Raw genomic sequence first — 24,694 nt, 5'->3', positions numbered from 1 at the left:
TTCACTCACAAAGCTCTCCATAATCAGGCCCCATCCTACCTCACCGACCTGCTCCATCAGCACATTCCCTCCCGTAGCCTTCGCTCTTCTGAGGCTAACCTACTGTCCATACCCTCTAGGACCAAGCACCGGACCTGGGGTGACAGGGCCTTTTCCATAGCTGCTCCATCTTTATGGAATGCTCTCCCCAAACACCTACGAGATTGTCCTGACCTGTCCAAATTCAAGTCACTTCTCAAAACTCATCTATTCAGAGTGGCATTTAACTTGTAACAACACAAAATAAATGCTTTTATTTTTGCTATTCTTTTTAATAGTTTTTATACTTAGATCACGACAGAAATGTGAAGTCCTAGATCCTAAAACTTGTAAAGTTTTCAGTTTCCTGATTGCATGTAAATCTGTCCTGTTTCTGTCTAATTTTAAGAAATTGTTCTATATTTGTTGTTCTCTCTCATAATTTAGCTAATTTTTAATGAACTGTCTTATGCTGCTCTCTTTGTTTTTATCTTAATTATTCTTGATGTTGATGTACTATTTTGATTTTGTACTATGATTTGTATGGTGTATGTACGTATTTGTTTTGATTATTTGTCTTATGTAAAGCGTCTTTGAGTATCTTGAAAAGCGCTATATAAATAAAATGTATTATTATTATTATTATTATTATATATAATTTTATTATATTTTGAGCTGTTTATTGGTCTGTTATTTATTTAATATTAATTATTGTTATGTTGTTTTATTTTCTGTGGTTGTACAGTATCCTTGAATATCTAGAAAGATGCTTATAAATGACTTATTATTATTATTGTAAGTACATTTTCAGCATCCACAATTAATAAACCTATTTATTTTGGCTACTGCCCTATCATATCACCCAGTAGTAAAATTACTATTATTCTTATTAGAAAGACATTCTCAGAATCTACAATTTATGAAGCTATTTATTTTGGCTATAATTTTGCTAGCAAAACACAGAAGCAATATTAATAAAAACATAAGAAAACAGCATATTGGTACAAAAATGCTTTTGTTCTTTGATCTCTACAAGGTTGAGGCATATCTTATAACAGTACAAGTATAAAAGTATTTTGAATACAATACTCTATTTAAGTGTTTTAATAGGATACATTAATAAATAAGGTCAGTCTATTCAGAAATAAGTCATCAACAAGTATCTCTAATTCCAAAATCATGGTGGGTCCAGCACTACCCAGACGAAGGTTATCAACACTCATATACTGTATGTACAGTACTATGCACCACTGTACTGCCCTGCCAAATCACTCAGTAGTAAAAATGGTCAGTGGTAAGTACTCTGTGCCACTTTACCACCCTATTATCACCCAGTAGTAAAAAGGCTATCATTATAGACTCTGTGCCATTGTACCGCCCTGTCATATCACCCAGTAGTAAAAATAGACACTCTTATGTACTCTGTGCCACTGTATTGCCCTGTCATAACACCCAGCCGTAAAACAACAATCATTTTAGTCTCTGTGCCACTGTACTGCCCTGCCAAATCACCCAGTAGTAAAAATGGTCAGTGGTAAGTACTCTGTGCCACTTTACCACCCTATTATCACCCAGTAGTAAAAAGGCTATCATTATAGACTCTGTGCCATTGTACCGCCCTGTCATATCACCCAGTAGTAAAAATAGACACTCTTATGTACTCTGTGCCACTGTATTGCCCTGTCATAACACCCAGCCGTAAAACAACAATCATTTTAGTCTCTGTGCCACTGTACTGCCCTGCCAAATCACCCAGTAGTAAAAATGGTCAGTGGTAAGTACTCTGTGCCACTTTACCACCCTATTATCACCCAGTAGTAAAAAGGCTATCATTATAGACTCTGTGCCATTGTACCGCCCTGTCATATCACCCAGTAGTAAAAATAGACACTCTTATGTACTCTGTGCCAGTGTGTTGCCATGCCATACTACCCAATTTTAAAAGGCCCAGGAGCATGTACTCTGTGTCATGCTGGCACAAAATGATTTCTTGACTTTTTATGTCTGTGTATGTGTGCAGGGTCCTATTAAGGTGGTTCACCTTCTCCTCATGCTATCTATCCTCATTAAATAAACATGCCTGTCGCACTCACTCTGCATCTCCCGGCGCCCCGCCCACCCCTCCGACCTGTCAATCACTCATCCACGGAAGGTCTCAACCAGGGCAGAGAACAAACGCCACCTTTATCCCCCCCCCCCCCCCCCCCCCCCCCCCCTCTACCCAGCGTATTCCCCTTCAGCCACCTCACCCCCTACCGGTAGGACAGACAGGAAGTGGAGGAGGGGTCCTTACAAAACAAACGTACACATTCCAGCGCACGAATACACATTCGCTCACACACTTTTTACATCTTCGCACATATCACACAGAGCAGGTTTTGATTGTGCTACACTCAGGAGTGAGTCTCTGATGGGAATTTGATCTAATCTTAGATCTTAGCACCTAAGGAAGTGCTTTCTGTTTTAATTGGCCACATTGCTTCTATCTTTTTTATTTCTGATCTATTGCCTGAAACCTGAGCCGCAGGAAGTGGTCCTGCAGACTGTCTTGTCAGCTCAGACTAATTATTCCACTGCTTTAAGAATGAATATAAAAACTAGACTCTTTTGCTTCTCTTCAGATTTTTTCTCGTCAGTTTAATTCCTTTTGTTTTTGTATCTTCTAATGTGCATGGTTGGCCCCCTTAAAAAGCTGTTACCTGAGTTATTGAGGGAGGATGAAAGGCAGGGGGCCAGAGTCGTATGCAGATCTCAAATGCAGTCTGAAGCAGTACAGAAAACGTCTCCCCAGAGGGTTGCACTGTTCCTGTCCACAGAGCGTTATGAATGCCTACCTAGAGGGTTGGGTTTTGTTTTTTTGGGAAGGGGGGTGTTTTGCTGAGCCTGAGATTCTGTAAAAAATGAGCGTGTATGAAAAGCAGGCCTATTTTTAAAACGGCACTGAAATGTATACCGGTGTTATCGCACTCACAGCAAGTGCTCACAATGCTCACAATTGATGAAACCACAGAGTTAACGCTGTGGTTGCCGACTTAGAAGTTTAGCCAAAGAAAGCAGTTCTTTTTGTAAATTAGCTCAATTAGGTATGTGTTTTCAGAAAAGGCAGGATCATGTGTTGTGTACCCAGTGGAAATGGACAGTTGGACAATTTATACCTGGACTGGTAAATGAATTTAGAGTAAAATAAATGCCAGATAAGAAGCTATAAACATGAGATGAACCTGAATTTTTGAAAGCGGATGGATGGATGGATGGATGGATGGATGGATGGATGGATGGATAGATAGATAGATAGATAGATAGATAGATAGATAGATAGATAGACAGACAGACAGACAGACAGACAGACAGACAGACAGACAGACAGACAGACAGACAGACAGACAGACAGACAGATAGGGATGGATGGATGGATGAGTTTAAATGCCAGTGTTTCTAAGATAGACTCTGAACCCACCTCAACCCTGACTTGGCTAAAAAAGGCAGAAAGTCAGTGCGTCATTACATCAACATCTTTACCACATTGTCCAGCAATCATGTTGGCAGTAAACCAAAAAACTAAAATCATAAGCATTACACTGAATCTGTGCCATCTTTCTCCAGTGGAGGTGACACCAGTGTCCTGAGGACAAGAGGAAGGCATTAAGAAAAAGGTGAAAGGTCAAATGCCTATATTAACCGACCTCAGCATAAATAACTGAGACATAGAGGTATCATGGTTTTCCTTGGAGACCTGGTACGAGCACACGGCCTAAAGCTACCTCCCCTCTGCCCTCCACCTAGGAGGTTAGCCCCCATCCAGCACATCTGCCCCCTTGTCGTCCTGATTATGCACCAAACCTTCAGCCTGGCTCGGACCTGATGCCTTTAACCTCTCCACTGGGTAATTGTTTGCAAAAGCCTTGCACTGGATGCCCTGCAGCGGTGTTGGCAGACACTGGGTTTTAGTCTCACCAGGCTGACCCCGAAGGTAAACAGGACCACTGGTAAGCCTCATTAGCTTAGGCCGCAGGGCCATGAGCTCTGTGACACACACCAGTGCCCTCTGACCTCTATGATTAAATATCGCTCAGACTCATCTGCTAACATTTAGGCAGCATCACCAGTTCGGAGGCCCGGTGACACGCGTTTAATGAGAGTGGGTGGCACAGCTCTACTGACTCATTCTGTAACACCATGTTAACTGTTAATACCTGTACGACATATACAAATCCTATTTCTAGAAAAGATGGGACATTTTATAAAACATGAATCTGCTATTTGTTAATTCTCTTTAATTCAAAATATTTTGGCTGAGCAACTTGGTTTTATTTTGTAAAATATCTCAGCTAATTTTGACTTTAATGCCTGCAACACACTCCAAGAAAATAACAGTGAGACTATTTAAATTACACTGTGCTTAAATATTCCACAATAAGCAGGTGAATTGGTAACAGGTGAGGGAATCATTATTAAATTATATATCATGATATAAAAGGAGGATCCACCGAATGCTCAGTGTTTGCAAGCACAGATGGGTCATGACACACCACTTTGTTCCAAACTTTGAGAACGAATTGTCAATCTGTATAAAAGGAACATTTTCTTATCTAAGATAATGAAAGTAATTTAAGTGTTTTACCATTTACCATATATAACATTGTAAAAAGATTCAGGGATTTAAATTTTCTGCATTTAGCAGATGCTTTTGTCCAAAGCGACTTACATTATACAGTCTAAGCAATTCAGTGTTAAAGGCCTTGCTCAAGGGCCCAACAGTGGCAACCTGGCAGTGGTGGCAGTAAATTCTGCTTACTAGTCCAGTACCTTAACCACTAGGCCACAACTGCCACAGCGATCTCAGAGAAATCTTACTTTATGTTGAGAAAAAATTGAATTTTTTTTTGTTAAATTACATGACCATTGAGCCCTCAGATGGCATTACATAAAAAACCATCAGGCTACTGTCATAAATACAGCCATATCGACTTGTGAGTACTTTAGAAAACCACTGTCTCTTAACACAGCCCACCGCTGCATCAAGAAACACCTTACGCAAAAAGAACAAAATAATAATGCAGAGTTCTCTGTTCTTTAATCTTTGTTAAGTTTTCTATTCTCTGTTCTTTAAATAAATAAGATGCACACTTGCACCTTATTTACTTAATTATTCTTGTCACACAATTTTTTACTTGAAGTTTGTCAGTGAACTGTACTGTACAGCTCCACTGCACACTTGTCTGATGCTGTACTGTTTATGTCACTGTTGTGTTGTTTATTCTGTGTTTATACATAGTGTTCCTTTTTTACTATTTAATTTGATGTATATATGTTGACACCTTCACCAAGATAAATTTCTTGTACATCTGGTACTTGGCAAAAAGATTCTGATTCTTAGTTTTTACTGCATTTTGCATTTTACATAAATATGGTTTGTAGGTGATAATCACTATATGACATAAGTTAAAATAATAATAAATGGACATTAATAAGTCAGTTGTGTCCTGTTTAAAGTTAATTAAAAGAGTTTTAGTTTCTTGGTATTTTGATAAGTTTGTGGAAGTATGTGTGTTCAGTTAGGCGGGTTGTCTATTGTTGTTTTTTGTTTGGTTGTGTTTTTTGGTAAGTTCATTCCCATACCAAAATTACTTAATTGCTCTTATTTACTTTCATTTGCTCTAGTTTTAACAAACAGGTTAAACATCTAATCTGGTGAACTGGAGACTGAGAACCAAGTGGATAACTATTTTTTTCTGATAGGTGATTGTGTCTATTTTGTTAATTTTCACATTATATTTTGTTTTACAAATGTATTGTGTTTTAATACATTATGTTTTTTAAATTTGTTTTTCACTTTGTTTTTCACTTTGTTTTATCACCTCTTTTAATATTGTTTTGTAATGTTGGAGATTGCAGTGCTCTTTGAGGGATCAAAGTTCAAGGGCACTTACGCTCAAAGCTTTCTATGTACTTTACGAATCTTTTAATTATGTTATGTACTGAAGATGATTAAATCCCCAGATTCCTTGCAATAATGAGTTACGAAACATTGCTCTCAAACTGTTGGGCTATTAGCTTATGTACACTTTTACAAACGTTAATCCAACTTTGCTTGAAAAGAACCAAACCTTTCCTGGTTCCTGTAATAGCCAATCATGACATAAACAAAACAGGTGATATTGATAATTTAACAAACATTATTGTCCTACATGGCCACTGTCCAAACTTTTTTTGTAATGTGTTGCAAGCATTAAATTACAAATGATGGAATATTTACAACTACGAAATACAAAGTTGATAAGTCAAAACACTTTTGTTCTGCTTTCAATGATACACATGTAAACAATTGCTTACAAATTATTTTGGGCTTATTTTGGAGGGAAAAGTGTTTGCATTTTACCTACTGTCCCAACTTTTTTAAATAGGGGCTATATAATAATCCTGGTGTAAATATATTATAGACATATTTAAACTGTTTAAAATTTCATAGCCTCCATCCCTGAGGAACAGAGTAACATAGCTTACATAATTTTCTGCTGTCAAGTGCCGAACACAAGCACCACCATACACTATACTTGCAGATTTAGTCCACACCTCCCAGTTTTGATGAATGGCTCTCTAGAGTTATTGTTGTTAACTGGTTATTCATGGCACCTTCTAGAAGTGACCTCTGCACTGTGACCTACCAGTCTTCCTGAGGGGGAAGTCCTCCCTGGTGTCCAGGCCGGAGGGCAGAGGGGATTTGAATGTGGAAGGCGTCTCCCCTAAGGTAGGAGAATTTTGCTCCATGGACATGTGCTGAGTGGTGCTGAGAGAAAAGACAGTACACTGTATTAATATTTCATCTCTATCCATACAGACAGGTCTCAGAGGCAGTTTAAAAATGAACACACCCTCAGTCCGGAAACCTCCCACACAGCCTCACGGTCACATTAGTCACTTTTACCCTTTTTATAAATCTACACTGCAGATCTGACTTTAGTTCTGCTCTACTTTTATTTCATTGCATAATGCCTTTGAGAGAAAACAAAAAGGGCTGCAGAGCTACGGATCAGTGGATTGGGCTTAATTTCAGAAAGAAAGAACATCACGTACATGTACCAGAATTTGGAGCGTTGGTTCAGAGGGTGACCAGAGGGAGACATGTCTTTAGATGATTTATTTAGCAAGAAGTCATGTAGTTTTTGTCGCACCTCTGTACTGGCCATGGCACCTGGAAAAAAGGAATAAGACCTATGTGTTAAAATATGCAGTGATTTGTTTATAGCAGAACTGCTCTAGCCAAATAAAAGGACAGATCATTTTATAAATACAGAAAAGCATATCAAGCTATGTAGGTACATTGGTGAGAAAAAGTAGTTGCCCCCTTTTTTAACAGCCTGTCAGTGCATGTTTTAAATTAAGTATGATCATTAAATAAAACATGGCATTTGTGTAAAACCTGTTTCATTTAATTAAGGAATACATTTATCCACACACATATCCCTATTGCTTTCTTTGCACAACGGTTGCTCCACCTTTAAGAGCATTACCATGACTGAATGCTTACTAAATGCTATCACCGTGAAAGAACTGTAACTCATTCGTCTTTGTTATTCTTTTTTCTACCATGAATTTGGTCTGTTTTCCATTTTGCTTAGTTTATTTTATATAGTGAAGTCATAAACACTGATTTAAGCCGAGACTAGGTGCATTCACATTTTCATTAATTTATTTCTGTGACCTCCAGAAGGGCACAGTGGTTCGGTGGGTAGCACTGTCTCCTCACAGCAAAAAGGTCCTGGGTTTAATTCCCATACTGAACTGTTAACTGGACTGGCTAAAATCATGCCTGGCTGTGCTTAGTCTCTTTAATGATCTGAAATCATGCAATATGAAACAACAACCAATTAGAAAGGTTGACAGTTATATATTTACAACATTCAACATATGTCTATCATAAGTTTTTTTTTCCATTCATTAATTATTACTAACTGCTATATCCTGGTCAGGGTGGCGGTGGGTCTGAACCCAATAAAAACACTAGGCTAAATCAGGTTTACATGCACCAGAATTTGGACAGGCTGCGAATCTATTAAAGAATGCCAATTCATCAAACCCTTACTTACTCATTTATACCTAGTGGCAACTTACAGTAACAGTTTATGTTCTGCTTGCTTTTGGGAGGTGGGAGAAAACCAACAAAAACACAGCAGACTCATGGGGAACATGTTAAATTTCTGAAAGTAAGTGACCTGAAGTAAGGATCATGTTCAGAAAGCATATTTTAGTAAAACATCCACTTTACCAGCTGCGCCACCATGGGTTCAGGATTTTATTTTGTTGTTTTTTAAATATGACTAAATATTTTTGGTTTGCTTTTACTCTGGTTGGTGGGTGGTATGGTGCATATTACATTTCATGTATTTGTTTTCAAGCACCTAGTGTAAACCCTTCTAAAAACCTGTTTCATAAAGGTGCAAATAATGCTTTACATTATTATACAGGTTTACATTCTGCTTATTTAAACAAAGTTCAGGTATTCGGGTGGTGCAGCAGATTTGTATATTATGTCTGGGGATGGCGCTCTGTCTAGCGTATCCTGCCTTTGAACAGGACCGCAACCCTGACCAGGATGAAGTGGTTGTTGAAAATGAAGGGAAAACAGAAGCATAGATCAGAGACTAAGAGGCTAGACAAGCATACAACAGTGCCATCTTCAGGATATAAAAGCATACTGCATTATCACTGCACTCTGGTGTTTTTTGTATTAGGTGTTATTTCTTTATTTATGACGTTAAAATGTATTTATTTATTAGGATTTTAAGGTCATGTTTTACATTTTAATGGCAGGACAGGTAGTTACAGATTATACATGATTCATCAGTTCAAATTCAATGTCAAATAGGGGCAGTTGTAGCCTAGCGTTTAAGGTACTGGACTAGTAATCGAAAGGCCACTGGTTTAAGCCCCCACCACTGCAAAGTTGTCACTGTTGGACACTTGAGCAAGGCCGTTAACCCTCAATTGCTCATACAATATACTGTCACAGTACTGTCATTTTGTAAGTAAGTCATTTTGGATAAAAGTGTCTGCTAAACAGCAAAAATTTAAATGTAAAACACAGTCACAGGTTATTTTGTGTCTCCAATTCATCTAACTTGCATGTCTTTGAACTGTGGGTGGAAACTGCAGCTCCCAAATGAAACCCATGCAGACATGGGGAGAACATGCAAACTCCACACAGAAAGGACCCGGATCGCTCCACCTGGGAATCAAAGCCAGGACCTTTTCGCCATTGTGCAGTCCAGTGTTAAGTGTTGATGATTAACAAATTATTGAGTGCTCTGATATGATCTTAATAATAGTGCAACCACTAGCTTACAACTGAATAATTGTTTTCTCAGTGTGGGGTTCACTTTCACATCAAAAGAGCAGTTTTCTGTCATCTGAGATTTCTGTCTAACTACTATATTCAGAAAATACATAACCACAGCAGCTGGTGAGCTTTTTATAAGCCCTGATTATAACATACGCTTAATATCTTTGAATTTACCAGCCATTCAGAATGTGGTGGACGAACGAATGAACTTTATACACATACTTTCTTTGGAGCGCTCTTTCTTCTTGTGGTTGAGGTGCTGGTTTTGCTCCCTCCTGTGGCGCTCCTGCTCTTCACCCTGTGCATCTTCTCTGTCCTCCTCTGTGTCAGGCAGGCGCTCCTCGTTCAGCGCCTCCTGCTGCTGCCGGAGAGTCAACAGAGCCTGCTGCAGCTACGATGAGGAACAAGTGTATTTATGTTAGTGTGAGTACGCAGAAGTGATCCTGTTTCATCTAGAGCAGAATATACCAGTCAACAGTTTGTTTCTGACTCATTATACGTTAGTGTGTAAAACAGACATTTGTCAGCAATTTTGTCAGATGTGTGACTTTAAAGCAGCTGATCCATGGATAAAAGTGTTTTTTCAAGCAGCTTAAAAGAAATCAGGCAGTGCCCATGTGGAACAGTGGGATGATCCACTAGAACACCAGCGCTGGGCTTCAAAACTCAGCTCTGCTACCGGTCGGCTGGGCACCCCCTAGTAGGCACGATTGGCAGTGCCTGCAGCAGACAAAATTGGCCACTAGACTGCTGGGTGAAAAAAGCCAGACTAAAAAGAAGGGTGGGGTCTTTAATGCTTCATAAGAACCCTGGTTAAAAGTATGAGGCACCTGTACAGAAGTGGAGGAACACGGAGATCAGCGCTTGCAAAGAACTAGCCTCACGCGTGAATCCACCAAAGCATGGGTGAATAAAAAGGGGTCGTGGACTTCACACGCGTCGGAGGGAGTGTGTGTGTGCAAATATACCCTCCTTTGATGCGATCGGGGTCTCCAACATAGGACGACTAACTAACTGCTAAAATTGGGAGGAAAAATTAGAAAATGCATAAATAAAACATATTGACATATTCACTCACTCACTTTCTTAACTGCTTATCCAGTTAGGGTTGCGGGGGGTGCTGGAGCCTATCCCAACTTTTCAATGGGCGCAAGATACAGAGTGACACCCTGGACAGAGCGCCAGTCCATCGCATGGCAGACACACACACCTACAGGGCAATTCAGTGTCTCCAATTAACCTGGCTGCATGTTTTTGGACTGTGGGAGGAAACCGAAGCTCCCGGAGGAAACTCACGCAGACACGGGGAGAACATTCAAATTCCGCCTGGGGATCGAACCCAGGACCTTCTTGCTGTGAGGCGACAGTGCTACCCACTGAGCCACCGTGCCGCCTATATTGACGATTGTCAATTACAAATTGCCCAATGGTTATTCATAATTATAAAGATGGATTTTTTATGTTAGATTATAAGTGGGACCAAGTTTTATGACACACTGAAATGTGCATCTACCTTAATGTGCTCTTGTAGTTGAGCTTGGTGTTGGCGCAGTAGAGCCTGATGCTGTTTCTGGAACTCAGCAATAAGCAGCTGCTTCTGGATCTGCTGCTGTCTCTGAATCAGTAGAAGTTCCTGCTGTAACTGTCTCTCCCATTCATCTGAATCCTGTTCCCACTCTGGCATACTGACCTCAGATCTGCCCACCGGCGACAACACCTCCGATCCTAAAGAGAGTGAGAAAAAGATGTTAGCTTAATGAACATTTTCTAATCATCAGATCATTAGAGCATTTGTGTTGATCTGACAAATCTGACAATACAGATCCACACCCTAGTTTTGGCCTGGATCGAAATGTTGCTGCAATCTTTTGGCCAGCACAGCTGGCCTGTCGGGGGAACTCCCTACATATTTATCCATAGACCAAAAATGCAAAGTGTGTCCACCCTGTGGCTATTTACAGACTGCCTTTTGGTAATTTATTGTGATTTCTGTGGATGGATAAAGCTTCTAGCCTTTTCCACCTGCTCCTTACAAACAGACACAAAGCTCTGATCTGAACCTCTCTCAATGCATAATTCAGCAAAAAATTGTTATTATGCATTGATTTTTTCCTGCTTTGTCTGGGGTCAGGAGTACATTGTGGTCCAGAGAGACACTGGGCAGGAACACACCCCTGACAGGCCACCAATCTATTACAGGGCTTTGCCTACCTAACTGTACGCTCGTTCACACCTGGGGGAAATTTTATAGCCAATCCTGTGATCCAGTGACTGGAGGCGATTAAACCCAATGGCAATGTTGCTGTGTAGCACCCACTGTTCCACCTTTGCCACCCCAGACTAACATGCTGTACATCATCTGAATGTACCTAATAAACCAGAATAGTTCTGGTGCCTTAGCTATTCTGCTGTAATGTATCATCCTGGTACAATTGTATTGACCTGGCAGGAATACCCTGTACAGAATGCTAATCCATAGGCCAAGAAATAGCCAATAATGTCTGTGTAGATAGATACCCAGCCAGTTGATGGCAATGATGAGATACAAACCAAGATCTTAGTTCAAACTCAGTGGTGGGCCTGCATAATAGACAGCTAAATTAGATATGCTTCCACATAATGTTACTGTTTTACTATAAAATAAAATACTCTCTGTTTTTAGACTATAGCAGGCAGTGATTACTGCAGAAATAAGCTATTGAAGTGCCAGGCTGCCACAGCTAGACCCTTAAACTCAAATGCTAGGAGGGTATTCTAACTACATTGTAAATCACTTCAGATAAAAATGCCAGCCAAATAAACCCATGGACGAAAAAGTCAAGAAAATCAAAACAGTGTAAAACCACACGTTTGCTGTACTTTGTTCTTACTTGTACCCTGTATCTGCTTTGGTTCTACTTTTCATCACCCTCATAAATCAATTCCCAAGTCATACCCAAGCCATTTCAAAGCTTTCCTGTATGCTTTTTTTCACTTTCATGCAGCTTTTGTCAGTCTCAAGTGTATAACCCAGAGTCCCAGCCAGGTCAACAGCATGGCCTCTGATCAGGCACGTTGCTCAGAGCTGTCTCTGCCAGTTCTGTCAGGTGTTTTACAACTCTGATCTGCACTAAAGCCATGAGACATTTCCCCCAGAGACACCTACCCCTGAACAGCCGTGTCAAAGAGACATCAGCCTGGTGTTTTTCATTAGCACTGCCTCTCTCAGTGCTAAGACTAAAAAAGCACACACCAAGTTCTTTATAATCCAGATGTTAGACAGAACGGTCTCTGTCCTCTATAGTCCCTCTGCCCTTTGCCCCTATTGGCCCTGCTGCTTGACGCTATGATGAACCTGCAGACCTGTGGAAAATTGCAAGTAAAAGGTCCTGTACATATTTAGAAGACTAATAAATGCTGACTTTGTTCCATTTAGGCCTCATACTGACACATTTCAGTTTACTATACTATTTTAAATAAGACAGAAACATGACAAATTTATTTCCCCTTACATTAAAGACCAAAAAATCTAAAATAGCAACAACAACAAAAACCCTTGCTGGATTGCAAATGGCAAAATAATAAAAAGCATGTGTTGGCGTACCTCCACTGGTGGTGTTTAATTTTAAGCTTATATTTAGAACAGTAGTATATGACTCATGACATCCTGTATTTTTTTTCTGCAAATGACATTTTTATGCACTTCTGTTAGCCTCATTTTTATGTGCAGTTTAATTTTGCAATGATGCATAAGCAGTACTTATCACTGGAATCTAAATTAACAAATAGAATACAGGTACCTGGTGTTGCCCTTTAAAACATAAAGTAGGCATACAAAATAAAAAGCTGTTTTTTTCCACATATCTGTCGTAAGTCTATTTTCTTCCATACAGCAGAATAAGATAAAAAAAATTTAAAACTCTTGGTAAGATATTGATTTAATTCATTTAAGTTCATTACTTGGTGTTTGTATTCATTGAACTGAAATATAATCCAACATAGAAGGTCATTTAAATACTGGTTCTATTTATATACTGCCTAGAAACGATTTTCTGCAGATCACAACCAGTTTTAACTTGTGTGGAAATACATTGTCATGTTTTATATGCTAACAGGTATTTCAATTCAAATCAGTGTTTCTCTGCAAATGTTTCTGTATTTTATTTATTTGAGTGATAGCTAAGTCGTTAACTGAAAGGTTAAGAGTTTCGAATCCCAGCTTTGTCATGAAGCCAGTGTTGGGCCTTTGAGCAAGGCCCTTAACCCTCTTTGCTCCAGTGGCGCCATACAATGGCTGACCCTGCGCTCTGACCAAGCTGGGATATGCAAAGAAAAAATTTTGTTGTACTGTATGTAAATATGACAAATAAAGGCATTCTATTCTATCCTGACTACTTCAGGTCACTGGTTCAAGTCCCTACACTTTGAAGTTACCAATGATGGGCCACACTTTCAGGCCCCTATCCCCCTATTGCATTCTTTGGCATGTCAAATTTGCATAATAGAACTTAAATTAGTTCATGAATGAGTAATGTATTCTCAGATCTAATTATAACTTCAATTATTTTGTCACCTACTTACTTAACAAAAGCATGACAGGAGCGTAGTCCCCTATTATGGAAAAGTGAGTACACTACATCTACAATAAAGCAGTGGTGGCAGAAGTACAGTGCTTTATTTTGTCATGTTTGCTTTTTTGGGACCTATCTATCTATTTAGGTACTGTAGGTAGGTAGGTAGGTAGGTAGGTAGGTAGGTAGGTAGGTAGGTAGGTGGGTGGGTGGGTGGATGGATGGATGGATGGATGGACGGACAGACAGAGAAAAAACCAAACATTTTATGTATGAATTAAAAAAATGCCATGTTACAACACACCTGTAATGACCTGCAACTGTTTGTGCTCTTACTTCTTTTCCATGCATTATTAACCATTTATATATGTCTTAGGATAATGTAAGTTCTTAATACTGAAATCTAAAGATGTTTAATTGCATAATATATCCGTATATGCATAATGTATGTAATCATTATGTCATAATGATGTTAAAAGCCTTAGCACTGTGCTGGATTTCATATTATAATCATATATATGTTAAAGTCATTTGTCAGCATGGTGTTGTAAAATGCACAAATTTGACTTTGCTATATACAGGAAAGGTTATAAATACTTTTAGGGCATCAGCACTACTCTGTGAAAATATTCTGCTCACACTGACACTGAAGTGCCTGGAGCAAAAACGCATAAAGACATTCTGACCAGAGACAGAAAGCTTTTTAAAGCTCAATCTAAAGACAGACAGCATGTGACTGTCATGTTCAAGATGCAGCTTGACTATTTTTACACGTGTGAACAAAACAGCAGAAAAAGGAAAGCTGTTTGATATGCATGGAAATGCAGAAGAATGAGTGTGTGTTTAATAAGACTAAAATCTGAAATCTACAATTCTACCACAAATACATACACGTTTTACTTCACACCTCACCCACATACACACCTGTACATGCACAAATATACACTATATGGCCAAAAGTATTTAGACACCTGACCGTGAGCTTGTTGGACATCCCTTTGCAAAACTAATGGTATTTAAATAAAGTGATCTTTATGTGATATTTTCAGCTTTAACAGCATTCCCTCTTCTAAGAAGGCTTCTCACAATTCTTTGAGCTATGTCTGTATGAATTTGTGTCAAAATGGCATTTGAATAGCCGCTCAGGTGGCGCAGCAGTACAACACACGTTGAACACCAGAGCTGGGATCTCGAATACATCGTATCGAATCTCGGCTCTGCCTGCCGGTTGGGCTGAGCGGCAACATGAACAACGATTGGCCTGTTGTGGGATATTAAAAGTGATAGGGTCTCTCTCATAACTAATGCAATTACGACCTCTGCTGGCTGATTGATGGCGTCTGCACAGAGATGAGAAAAGAGTGCTGTCAGGGTGTGTCTCTCCGTACACAGTGCTGATCCGCATTGCACTCGTCAAAGTGTAGGTGACAAAATGCATACAGCTGCTGCCCACGTGTCAGACGGGGAGTGGGTTAGCGCCGTTCTCCTCAATCAGAGCGGGGATTGGCATTGGTGAAGAGGAAGCATGACCCAATTGGGCAATTGGATGCACTAAAAGGGAGAAAAAGGGGAGAAAGTGCATAAACAAAATATATATATATATAAATGGCATTTGTATGGCTGGGCACTGATGTTGGTCAAGAAATCCTCAACTGACATTCCAGTTAATTCCAAAGCTGTTCAATGCAGACCAATGGACTTGCAAAGTTGGAAGCATATATTTTCCTTGACATAATTGTTTTATTACACCCGTTAGCAATTGCTGTGGCTAAAACACATGAATTCAACAATTAAATTGGGTGTCCCCATACTTTTGTCCATATAGTGTATACACCTGCACAGAGTGAGCGTGACAGATATAGATATTCTATGGGAACAGAAGTGTTGTGAAAGTGATGTGGGTTGACATATGTATTTGCCAGTGGTTTCATCTTGCCAAGGTTTCAACCACACCCATTGCTAACATTGTATAAATCATACATTTAGAATAAACCACATGCTTCCAATTTTGTGGCATGAGTTGTGTAAAGAACCTTTTCTGCTCCAGCTCCTCTGCACAAAGTAAAGTCTATGGTTTGATGAGTTTGGTCTGGAAGATCTACTGAAGCCTGCACATAGCCCTGACTACTAAGTCTACTAAAAACCTTTGGGATGAATTAGAACATTGATTGTGAGCCAGGCCTTCTCATCCAATATTAGTGTCCAATCCGACAAATGCTATTTAGGGGATGGGCACAAATGACATATGACACTCTGAAATCTTGAAAGCAAGTAGAGTGGAGGTTGTTATGTAAGTGGTCATATTGTGCAATTTAGAGTAGCCAAGCCACCTACTAGAAACACAGCATACAAACAGACAATCTGTAAGATTAAATTGAGGTGCATGAATCAAATCAGCAACATGGCCCGATCCCAGCAAATAAGGAATGTATTTTTTGCTCAAAAGGTAGGCCAAGTTCATTTGACTCGGGATGAGACCATGGAGTCATCCAAGAGGCAGAACTAAGAGTGACTCTTGGGGCGCCTCACCCCGAAATACACACTCCACAAAAAGCACTGGACACCAAAACAGCAGCACAACCCTGGCTTACATGTTAATCACTACAAATAGCTCTCAGCATCTGTTCCAATCACAACATAATGACAGCTACTGAGGAAAGGCGCCATGTGTCTAGACCTCTAGGAGGCCAGGTCGCTTTTAAGTAATCTATGAAAAATGATAGCGAGCTATTTTTTATTTAAAAGTATTAACCTAACAGTTTAAGTGAAAGGTTTACATGTACTTGTAAGGGATACATTATTCTTTGTTCAAAACACTTGAGTTCTAGTTCTTATTTTATTCTGTTGTGAGGTTTTAAGTAAATATACTTTCGTGACATTTTCCACAGTCAGGTTGAAGCTTGCATCCACAAATCTTGGGCATCATCTGAGCCCACTGCAATGTAAAGCAACTTTCTTTTATCACAGAAAATAATAATTCGAACCACTTTTTAATGGAAACAGTTAAACTAGATTGTTTATATGGGCACAGAGAAGTTCACACAGTGAATAATAATCACTAATAAGAAATTAGGTGGCAATTACATAATAGAACTTTCTACACCACCAGTTATTTGCTGGGTATTTGATCATTATATTTGACTAAGCAAATTCATTCATTCATTTATTGTCTGTTTACCACTGCTTTATCCTGGTCATGGTCGCAGTGGGCAAAAGGTAGGAAATACCTAGAATGGACCCTAACCAGTCCATCACAGGGCAAACAAACACACACACGAGCACCTGACGGTGGCACGGTGGCTCATTGGGTAGCACTGTACAGGTCCTGGTTTCGAACCCCAGATGGGGCGGTCCGGGTCCTTTCTGTGCGGAGTTTGCATGTTCTCCGTGTCTGCGTGGGTTTCCTCCATGAGCTCCGGGTTCCTCCCGCAGTCCAAAAACATGCAGTCAGGTTAATTGGAGAGACTGAATTGCCCTATAGATGAATGGGTGTGTACGTGTGTATATATGTCTGCCCTGTGATGGACTGGTGCCCCGTCCAGGGTGTTACTGTGTGCCTTGCACCCATTGAAAAGCTGGGATTGGATAAGCGGTTAAGAAAGTGAGTAAGCAATTAACCTGACTGCATGTCTTTGGACTGTGGGAGGAAATGGACCACACAGAGGAGACCCACGCAGACAAGGGGAGAACATGCAAATTCCACAAAGAAAGGACCCAGATCATTCTACCTGAAAATTGAACCAAGGACCTTCTTGCTGTAAGGCGATAGTGCTACCCACCAAGCCACCATGCTACTAATTCATTTCAAATGTTTGCTTTGTTGTGCAAATTTTAATTAAAACTACATTATATTTAGTCTCCAAGTGCACAATCAGTGCAACACTTACCAGATAATCACCAGTGACTGATTATAGCATTATAGGAAACCAGTGTATACATTCACTATAGCCATATAATAAAATTTTATATAATATATTATATGAACAAACACAATTTATCTGCTGCTGTAATTATTCTGCATCCACTAAAATTCTAATAAGTCAAAATTCTCACCATGCACCTTCAAATCAACCAGTGTTCTTGCACTTATTTACATTTTGGTAACCCTACAAATGCAGCAATAATACAGAATGTCCCATACTGAAGGTGAATAAACGTGGTGTTTCTGTGGAACGAGCAAGGTTTATAAATACAGCCTTCCGGCGTGAAGTTTTATTAGGAGTTAACTCAGACAGAATGATAACCAAAGCTAATCTTAGCACCCTAATGCCCTGAGCCCAAAATAACGAGGCCAGGAATAGCCGTGCCTGAGCGCCAAGGGGCCAGAACATTCAGCTGGCCTTGTGCTTCTGTGGCCCTGCGAGACTGAGCGAGGTAAACAGCATGCCAGTCACGCTAGTCTTTAACTCGCGCCAGAGGCCTCAGTCCAACATGTCTTGTAAAGATCTGTGAAAAAAATAATTGAATACACACTGGAGCGAGTCTCAGGAGATGTACTAGTAGGCTTCGTCTTGCCAGATCTTGCACTGATTTTGGCAGCTAGAACATGGATGATTTTATATAGATTCTAGTTGCATGATCAGTGATGGGCAGTCATGGAAAACATGTTTAAAATACTATGTATTTAGTTTGGCAGTAATAAGAGGCAGTTAATTTATTGTTTTGTTTTTTTTGTTAAATAGTACCAATGCTTTATATAAATAAAATAAATATACATAAAATATTAGTAAATAATGGTTAGTCACAGTTGGATGAATGTTGGAGCTCAAGTGTGCTACCACCAAACAAAAATGTAGGTAGTGTGTTAAGTGTGTTGGTGTGTGTTTATTTTTGGGAGGAGGTAGAAGTCATTAAAGTCATTTTTTCAAACCATGGGGGTTCACTTGAACCGTAACCCCACTCTTAGAGCAATATCAGCCTCAACACTTCTGGAAAGGCTTCACAAAAGATTTTGCATTGTGACTACATTTGTGAGGTCAGGGGCTGATGTTGGATGAGAAGGCTAGGCTAGCAATTAAGGTCAAGCTTCCTTTACATCAAACTTGTCCTTATAGACCTTATAGACCTTATGGACAGAAGCCCAGTCAAGCTGGAACAGAAAGGGACCAGCACCATAAATTTGAAAGCATATAATGTATGCTATAATGTATCATTGATATAAATTGATATAAATGATATAATGTATCATTGCTTTTATACACCTGTTAGAAACGAGTGTTCCTGAAACACCTGACCTCAATGATTGGACGGGGTGTCCACTTATCTTTGGACATCTAACTTTAACTTCAACTTCAAGTGTAGATCGCTTTGGATCATTATATAAGTAAAAGCAAAAATACTTAAAAATAGGATGCTGGTATGCATAGCAGGGCTTAAGTGTATCATAAAATGCTAAACCAACATTTTAAATCAATTATTTCAATATTCTTATCCATCTTTCCTCTTTTACAGAGAGTTTAGTGGTGAGTTTGACTACATTCAGTGCCTATAGATCTTTTTTCTTTAAGGTTCTTGGCACTGACTCACCACTCTCAGCTGCATGAAAACTCAAAAATGTCTTTCACTGGCCACAGTGAGTCAGAGCTGACAAGAAACAGATAGATCTAAAATAAACAGAATCCCAGAGTTATAAAACAGCCACAGTTAAAATTAGCAACACTGGCTGACATTTTTGCCCTGCCCGAACAAACATACTGGATTCACATCCAATCTCTGACCAGGGTTCATCATAGTGACCCTAGAGAAAGCTTTCTAATGTCTTGTTCTAAGTAATGAACTTGTTTTTTGCCTATATATAACTATTAATGTGTATGTATTTAGCTTATGGTCAGTGAATATTTATCTTCTGCAGTGGACAAGGACATTCATGCCTTGAACCCAGTGTTCCAGGCCTGGCTTTAGACCCAATAAAACCCTGTGATGTTACTAAAGATAAGTAAACAACAGTGGATATTTTAGTGGACGTTATTATGAACACCCCTCCTTCCCAACCACACACACCTTTCTCTGTGGCTTTACAGATTCACTTTTCTGGGTCTTCCATAGAATTGGAAAGTGTGCTGTTGGGAATTTGTACCTCACAGTTAATGTTCCAGTTTATTTCAAAGGCGTTTATTAGGGTTGAGATCAGCGCTCTGTGCAGACCACTACGCCAAACTCATCAATTTGTCCATGAAGCACAATCATGTTAAACACACTACTGCCTTAACGATAAAAACATGTACTTTTAGATTTGTTTAATATAGTTGTTGGTAATGAGTGTGACAAAAACACCCCAACTAAATAGGGCAGTTGTAGCTTAGTGGTTAAGGTAGTGCACTAGTAATCAAACGGTCGCTGGTTCAAGCCCCACCATTGCCAGGTTGCCACTGTTGGGCCCTTGAGCAAGACCCTTAACCTTCAATTGCTTAGACTGTATACTGTCACAGTACTGTAAATCGCTGTGGATAAAAGCGTCTGCTAAATGCTGAAAATTTAAATATCTAGGAGAGTTTTCTACATACTTTGTTAGCTTTGAGATTTTGTTAATCCTCAGCCTTTAATTTAAATGCCCAGTTCTTTAATAAATATATTAATTAGATTTATCAATAAATTACTGAACAAATTATATATAAATAATTGTATTAATAATTAATTGTATTCCTTAATACAATTTTAGACCGACCTAAAAGTAAGTGTTTAACAATAGTGAATTGTAACAAAGTTGCAACTGCAGCACTGAGGCTTGACGTACCCACAGTAAACATATTTTGATCATAATCTTGCTGTTGTGATAGATTGTCGACCTATCCAGGGTGTTTCTCTGCCCTTCACCCAATGAATCAGACCCACCGCAACCCAGACCCAGATAAAACAGTAGTAAAACAGACAATGAATGAATAAATAAATGATGCTAATTTATTGATATATTAATACAGTACTATCACATTTTATATAATCAAGTTCAACCTAGGTATAGTAATAATGCCATACTGCCCACACCTATTACATGTCTTATAAACTCTTCTGCTTCTGAAACAATTCCCTTTAAGGATTTAAGTACCAACAGTACTAGAATGCATAGGTCTGTGCTTAAGAAAATGTGCACAATTTTGCACTCATATAAGAAAGGACGGCTATTTGTTTGAAATTACAGATGTTGTATAAAGTACAGATAGACAGACAGAAAGAAAGAAAGAAAGAAAGAAAGAAAGAAAGAAAGAAAGAAAGAAAGAAAGAAAGAAAGAAAGAAAGAAAGAAAGAAAGAAAACACTTCTATGTGCCCTCCAAAATATATTAAAATAGTCCAGTCCCTTGCAGCTGAATGAGGACTGCACACTACATTAGGCCGTCCAGGCCCAATTTAGAAACAATCCTTGGAGAACTGGGCTTAGGAAACATTGGTGAAGGGCCAAATTCCCCATCATGCTCAGCCTAGCCATAAACAGCACTAATTTATTACAGCACACATCCAAACACAATATTACTATATTTAAATATTGTTCAGTTCCTGCATCAGGTCGAGCTTAAGATAAGTTCAGTAAAAACACAAAAATACCAAACACCAAAATGATGACTTAAATTACAATGATGAATGAATTTTACAAAGTGAAATTCATTTATTTTATAAATGATGTGAATAATTTTTGTTCTGACTTTCCTAAGGATGTTACACTGTCAGCTTTTTTCCTAAAAAACAATTACACTCCATTCTTCCTGTGTTTTGTAGCGTAAATAAAAATACATTTACATTTACATTTTCAATATTTAGCAGACGCTTTCATCCAAAGCGACAATATACTGTGACAGTATATTGTCAGGCAATGGGCATTGCTTAAGGGCCCAACAGTGGCAACCTTGCAGTGGCGCTTCTGAACCAGTAACTTTTTGATTACTAGTCCAGTACCTTAACCACTAGGCTACAACTGCCTATATAGAAATACATAAAGATACATAAGAAATTCTAGAAATTTATAAAAAACCCACAGCAAAGGTTACCCATTGGATGGATGTAACCCATTGTCATATTTTCCCTGTTACCATGTGGATTTTCCTTCCTTTCAAAACATGTCATTAAGTTGACTGAATACTCTATATTGCTTAAATTGTTTAAGTGAAATAGATAAAGATAAAGAACATTTTAAAGTTAAATGAATAAATAAGGCCAAGCCATAGCCTAGTGGTTAAGGTACTGGACTAGTAATCAGAAGGTTGCTTGTTCAAGCCCCACCACTGCCAGGTTGCTGCTGTTGGGCCCTTGAGCAAGGACCGTAACCCTCAATCACTCAGACTGTATACTGTAACTGTAATGTAAGTCGCTTTGGATAAAGGCGTCTGTTAAATGCCTTAAATGCAAATAAATAAATAGTTTTCAAGTAAACACTGAGACTTCCCTTTGTGTGGGTTTCTTCCTGGTACTATAGTTAGCTCCCATCTTTCAAAACATGCTAGTAGGTGTACTGGTTTTAGGGTCGCATTGGGTTTGGCACCATTAATTATGCGTCAGAAAAAATGCCCTAGACAGGGTGCCAAGCTGTTGCAGTTCAATGCACACTTATCTTCACTTCCTTAATTTAGACACTTTTAGAATAGATGATCCACCTTCATTATGTTTTGAGAAATGGGAAGAAACTTTAGTACCCTAACTTCATACTGTACCACCATGCTGCCCGAGTAAATTGGCCAGTAGGTAAATCGACCCAGGTGTGAATGTGGAAGTATAAACTTGTGTGATGTCTACCTGGACTGACACTGTTTAGGGTGCATTTATGCTGTGTGCCAAGCAGGATGACATTTTAACTAAGGATTTAATATATAAAGAATAAATTAAATACATTCAATAATATGTATCAAGAAATGTTACTTTTCTGAGGTTCAGTAGGACCAAACACCACACTGGTTCTTAATATGGAGTTAGAGGCGGTTGATTATATAACTTCAATAATTCAATAATTTCCTTAAGGATAAACAAAGTATCTATCTATCTATCTATCTATCTATTCACACACTATATACGATACATACGATACCAGGATAAAATAATTTTGTGACATAATAATGATGTCATACTACTGCCCTTATTTACACAAAGTACAAAAGTGGTCAAAAGAGATGAAAATGAGAAGAAAGGAGAACCACTGAAGAACACATGGAGACACATATAAACTAACACAAAGAGAGCAATTAGTCTTTGCATAGGTACCTGAGCCAATCCCGTTGCTAGCGATGCTTTGAGTATCCAGGATGTTCCTAAGCCACTCGGCAGGGATGCGCGATTCACTCTCATAAATAGTCTGCAGCATACTGAGCACTGAGACAAGCCTCGTCTCTCTGCAATCAATCCTTCCAATCCCCAGCCTACTAGTATCACAACAAACTCTAAACCTCTTTTCCTTCTATAAGTCCTCGTCTTTCAGTTGACACAGAAAGGTTAGGAGAGTCTGTACAGTCTGTAGAGTCTTTTAGCTGGTTGGCCTCTTGCTGGGTTGCATCAGGCGAGTAAAATGGAACTCTGAGCTTCTGATTGCCAGCTGAAGCTTTCTGTAGCCCTGCCGATAATAGCTGTCTCTGTAGACACTCGTACGGTACTGTCTATGTGTCTCCTCTGCCTTTTTCTCTTTCTATCATCAGCATGTGAACGTACAGCAGCTCTCTCACTCTCTTGCTCGCCCGCTCCCAGGTGGTAGGAATAGCAGCAGGGCGGCCCAGGACAAAAATAGGCTGGGCCTAACCAGGGGAGTGGAGCAGCGGCTAGCGCTTAAAATAGCATCACAAAAACACAGCTGTCTGCCTTCATCCTTCTCCCTAGCTCGCTGTTCCTCTTTATCTCCTCCTTTCAGTCATTTCTTATCTCTTACCTTGATTTGCCTGCAAATTCCTCTTTTCTCTTTTTCAGAACCTTCCTTTGTACTCAGATAATCTATCTTCAAACAGCAGCACAGCAGTTATTTGAAAACCCTTTCAACATGTCTAAATTCTGATGATAAATGAACTGAGATAGTCCAGATCTTCTAAAATTCCAAACCTTTCTGTTTGTACTCATCAGTTTTTACTTTTCTTCGTATTTGCTTATGCACTAACATTTTCTACAGACCGTCAGTGCTGAAAAAAAAACACTAATCAAGTCAAAAATTTCAAGTCAAATTTATTTGTATAGCGCTTTTTACAATAGACATTGTCTCAAAGCAACTTTACAGCATCCAGGACCGACAGACCAAAAACCTCCTAATCGGCAGTTGTAGCCTAGTGGTTAAGGTACTGGACTAGTAATTGAAAGGTCGTTGGTTTAAGCTCCAGCACTGCAAAGTTGCCACTGTTGGGCCCTTGAGCAAGGCCCTTAATCCTCAATTGCTTAGACAATATACTGTCACAGTACTGTAAGTCGCTTTGGATAAAAGCATCTGCTAAATGCCGAAAATGTAAATGTAAATGTAATCGCCCCAAAAACGTATGAACAGGGCCGTGATAGCACAGTGGTTAAAGTACTTGTCTAGTAATCAAAAGGTTTCTGGTTCAAACCCCTGCACTGTCATGTTGCCACTGTTTTGTCCCTAAGCAAGACCCTTAACCCTCAATTGCTTAAAAATATTTATTCAGTTATAATTGTATGTCGCTTTGGATAAAAGCATCTGCTAAATGTCGCACAACTGGGGGAACAGGGTCCGTCACTCGCTTCCAGTGACCATGTGGATTATATTTTGTACTCTAGTTTTCTCTCACATTTTAAGTTCTTTGAGGAATAATGACAGTAGAGATCTAGTTCACAGTCTGCATTCCAGAACTTTTCATAAAGTTTCAATATTTAAAC

At 39.2% G+C, this 24,694-nt stretch overlaps 1 protein-coding gene across 2 annotated transcripts in view; it reads right to left on the bottom strand.

The window, feature by feature from the left end:
• The window catches only part of LOC134333177 (histone deacetylase 9-B), a 61,518-nt gene that overhangs the window by 21,897 nt on the left and 14,927 nt on the right, over window positions 1-24,694 (bottom strand). The window contains exons 1-5 of one of the 2 annotated variants that reach the window (XM_063015037.1): window positions 23,090-23,189; window positions 10,872-11,083; window positions 9,581-9,749; window positions 7,093-7,210; window positions 6,684-6,805 (exon numbers count right to left, since the gene is read on the bottom strand). In XM_063015037.1, the coding sequence (XP_062871107.1) occupies window positions 6,684-6,805; window positions 7,093-7,210; window positions 9,581-9,749; window positions 10,872-11,083; window positions 23,090-23,189 (721 nt within the window). Of the gene's footprint in view, window positions 1-6,683; window positions 6,806-7,092; window positions 7,211-9,580; window positions 9,750-10,871; window positions 11,084-23,089; window positions 23,190-24,694 lie in introns of those variants that run through there. The other variant, XM_063015045.1, reaches the window with a different exon arrangement.

This window comes from Trichomycterus rosablanca, chromosome 2 (genome assembly GCF_030014385.1).
Source record: "Trichomycterus rosablanca isolate fTriRos1 chromosome 2, fTriRos1.hap1, whole genome shotgun sequence".
Taxonomy (NCBI): domain Eukaryota; kingdom Metazoa; phylum Chordata; class Actinopteri; order Siluriformes; family Trichomycteridae; genus Trichomycterus; species Trichomycterus rosablanca.
The sequence above is the reverse complement of the archived record's forward strand: the minus strand, read 5'-3'. Positions and strand labels throughout refer to the sequence as shown.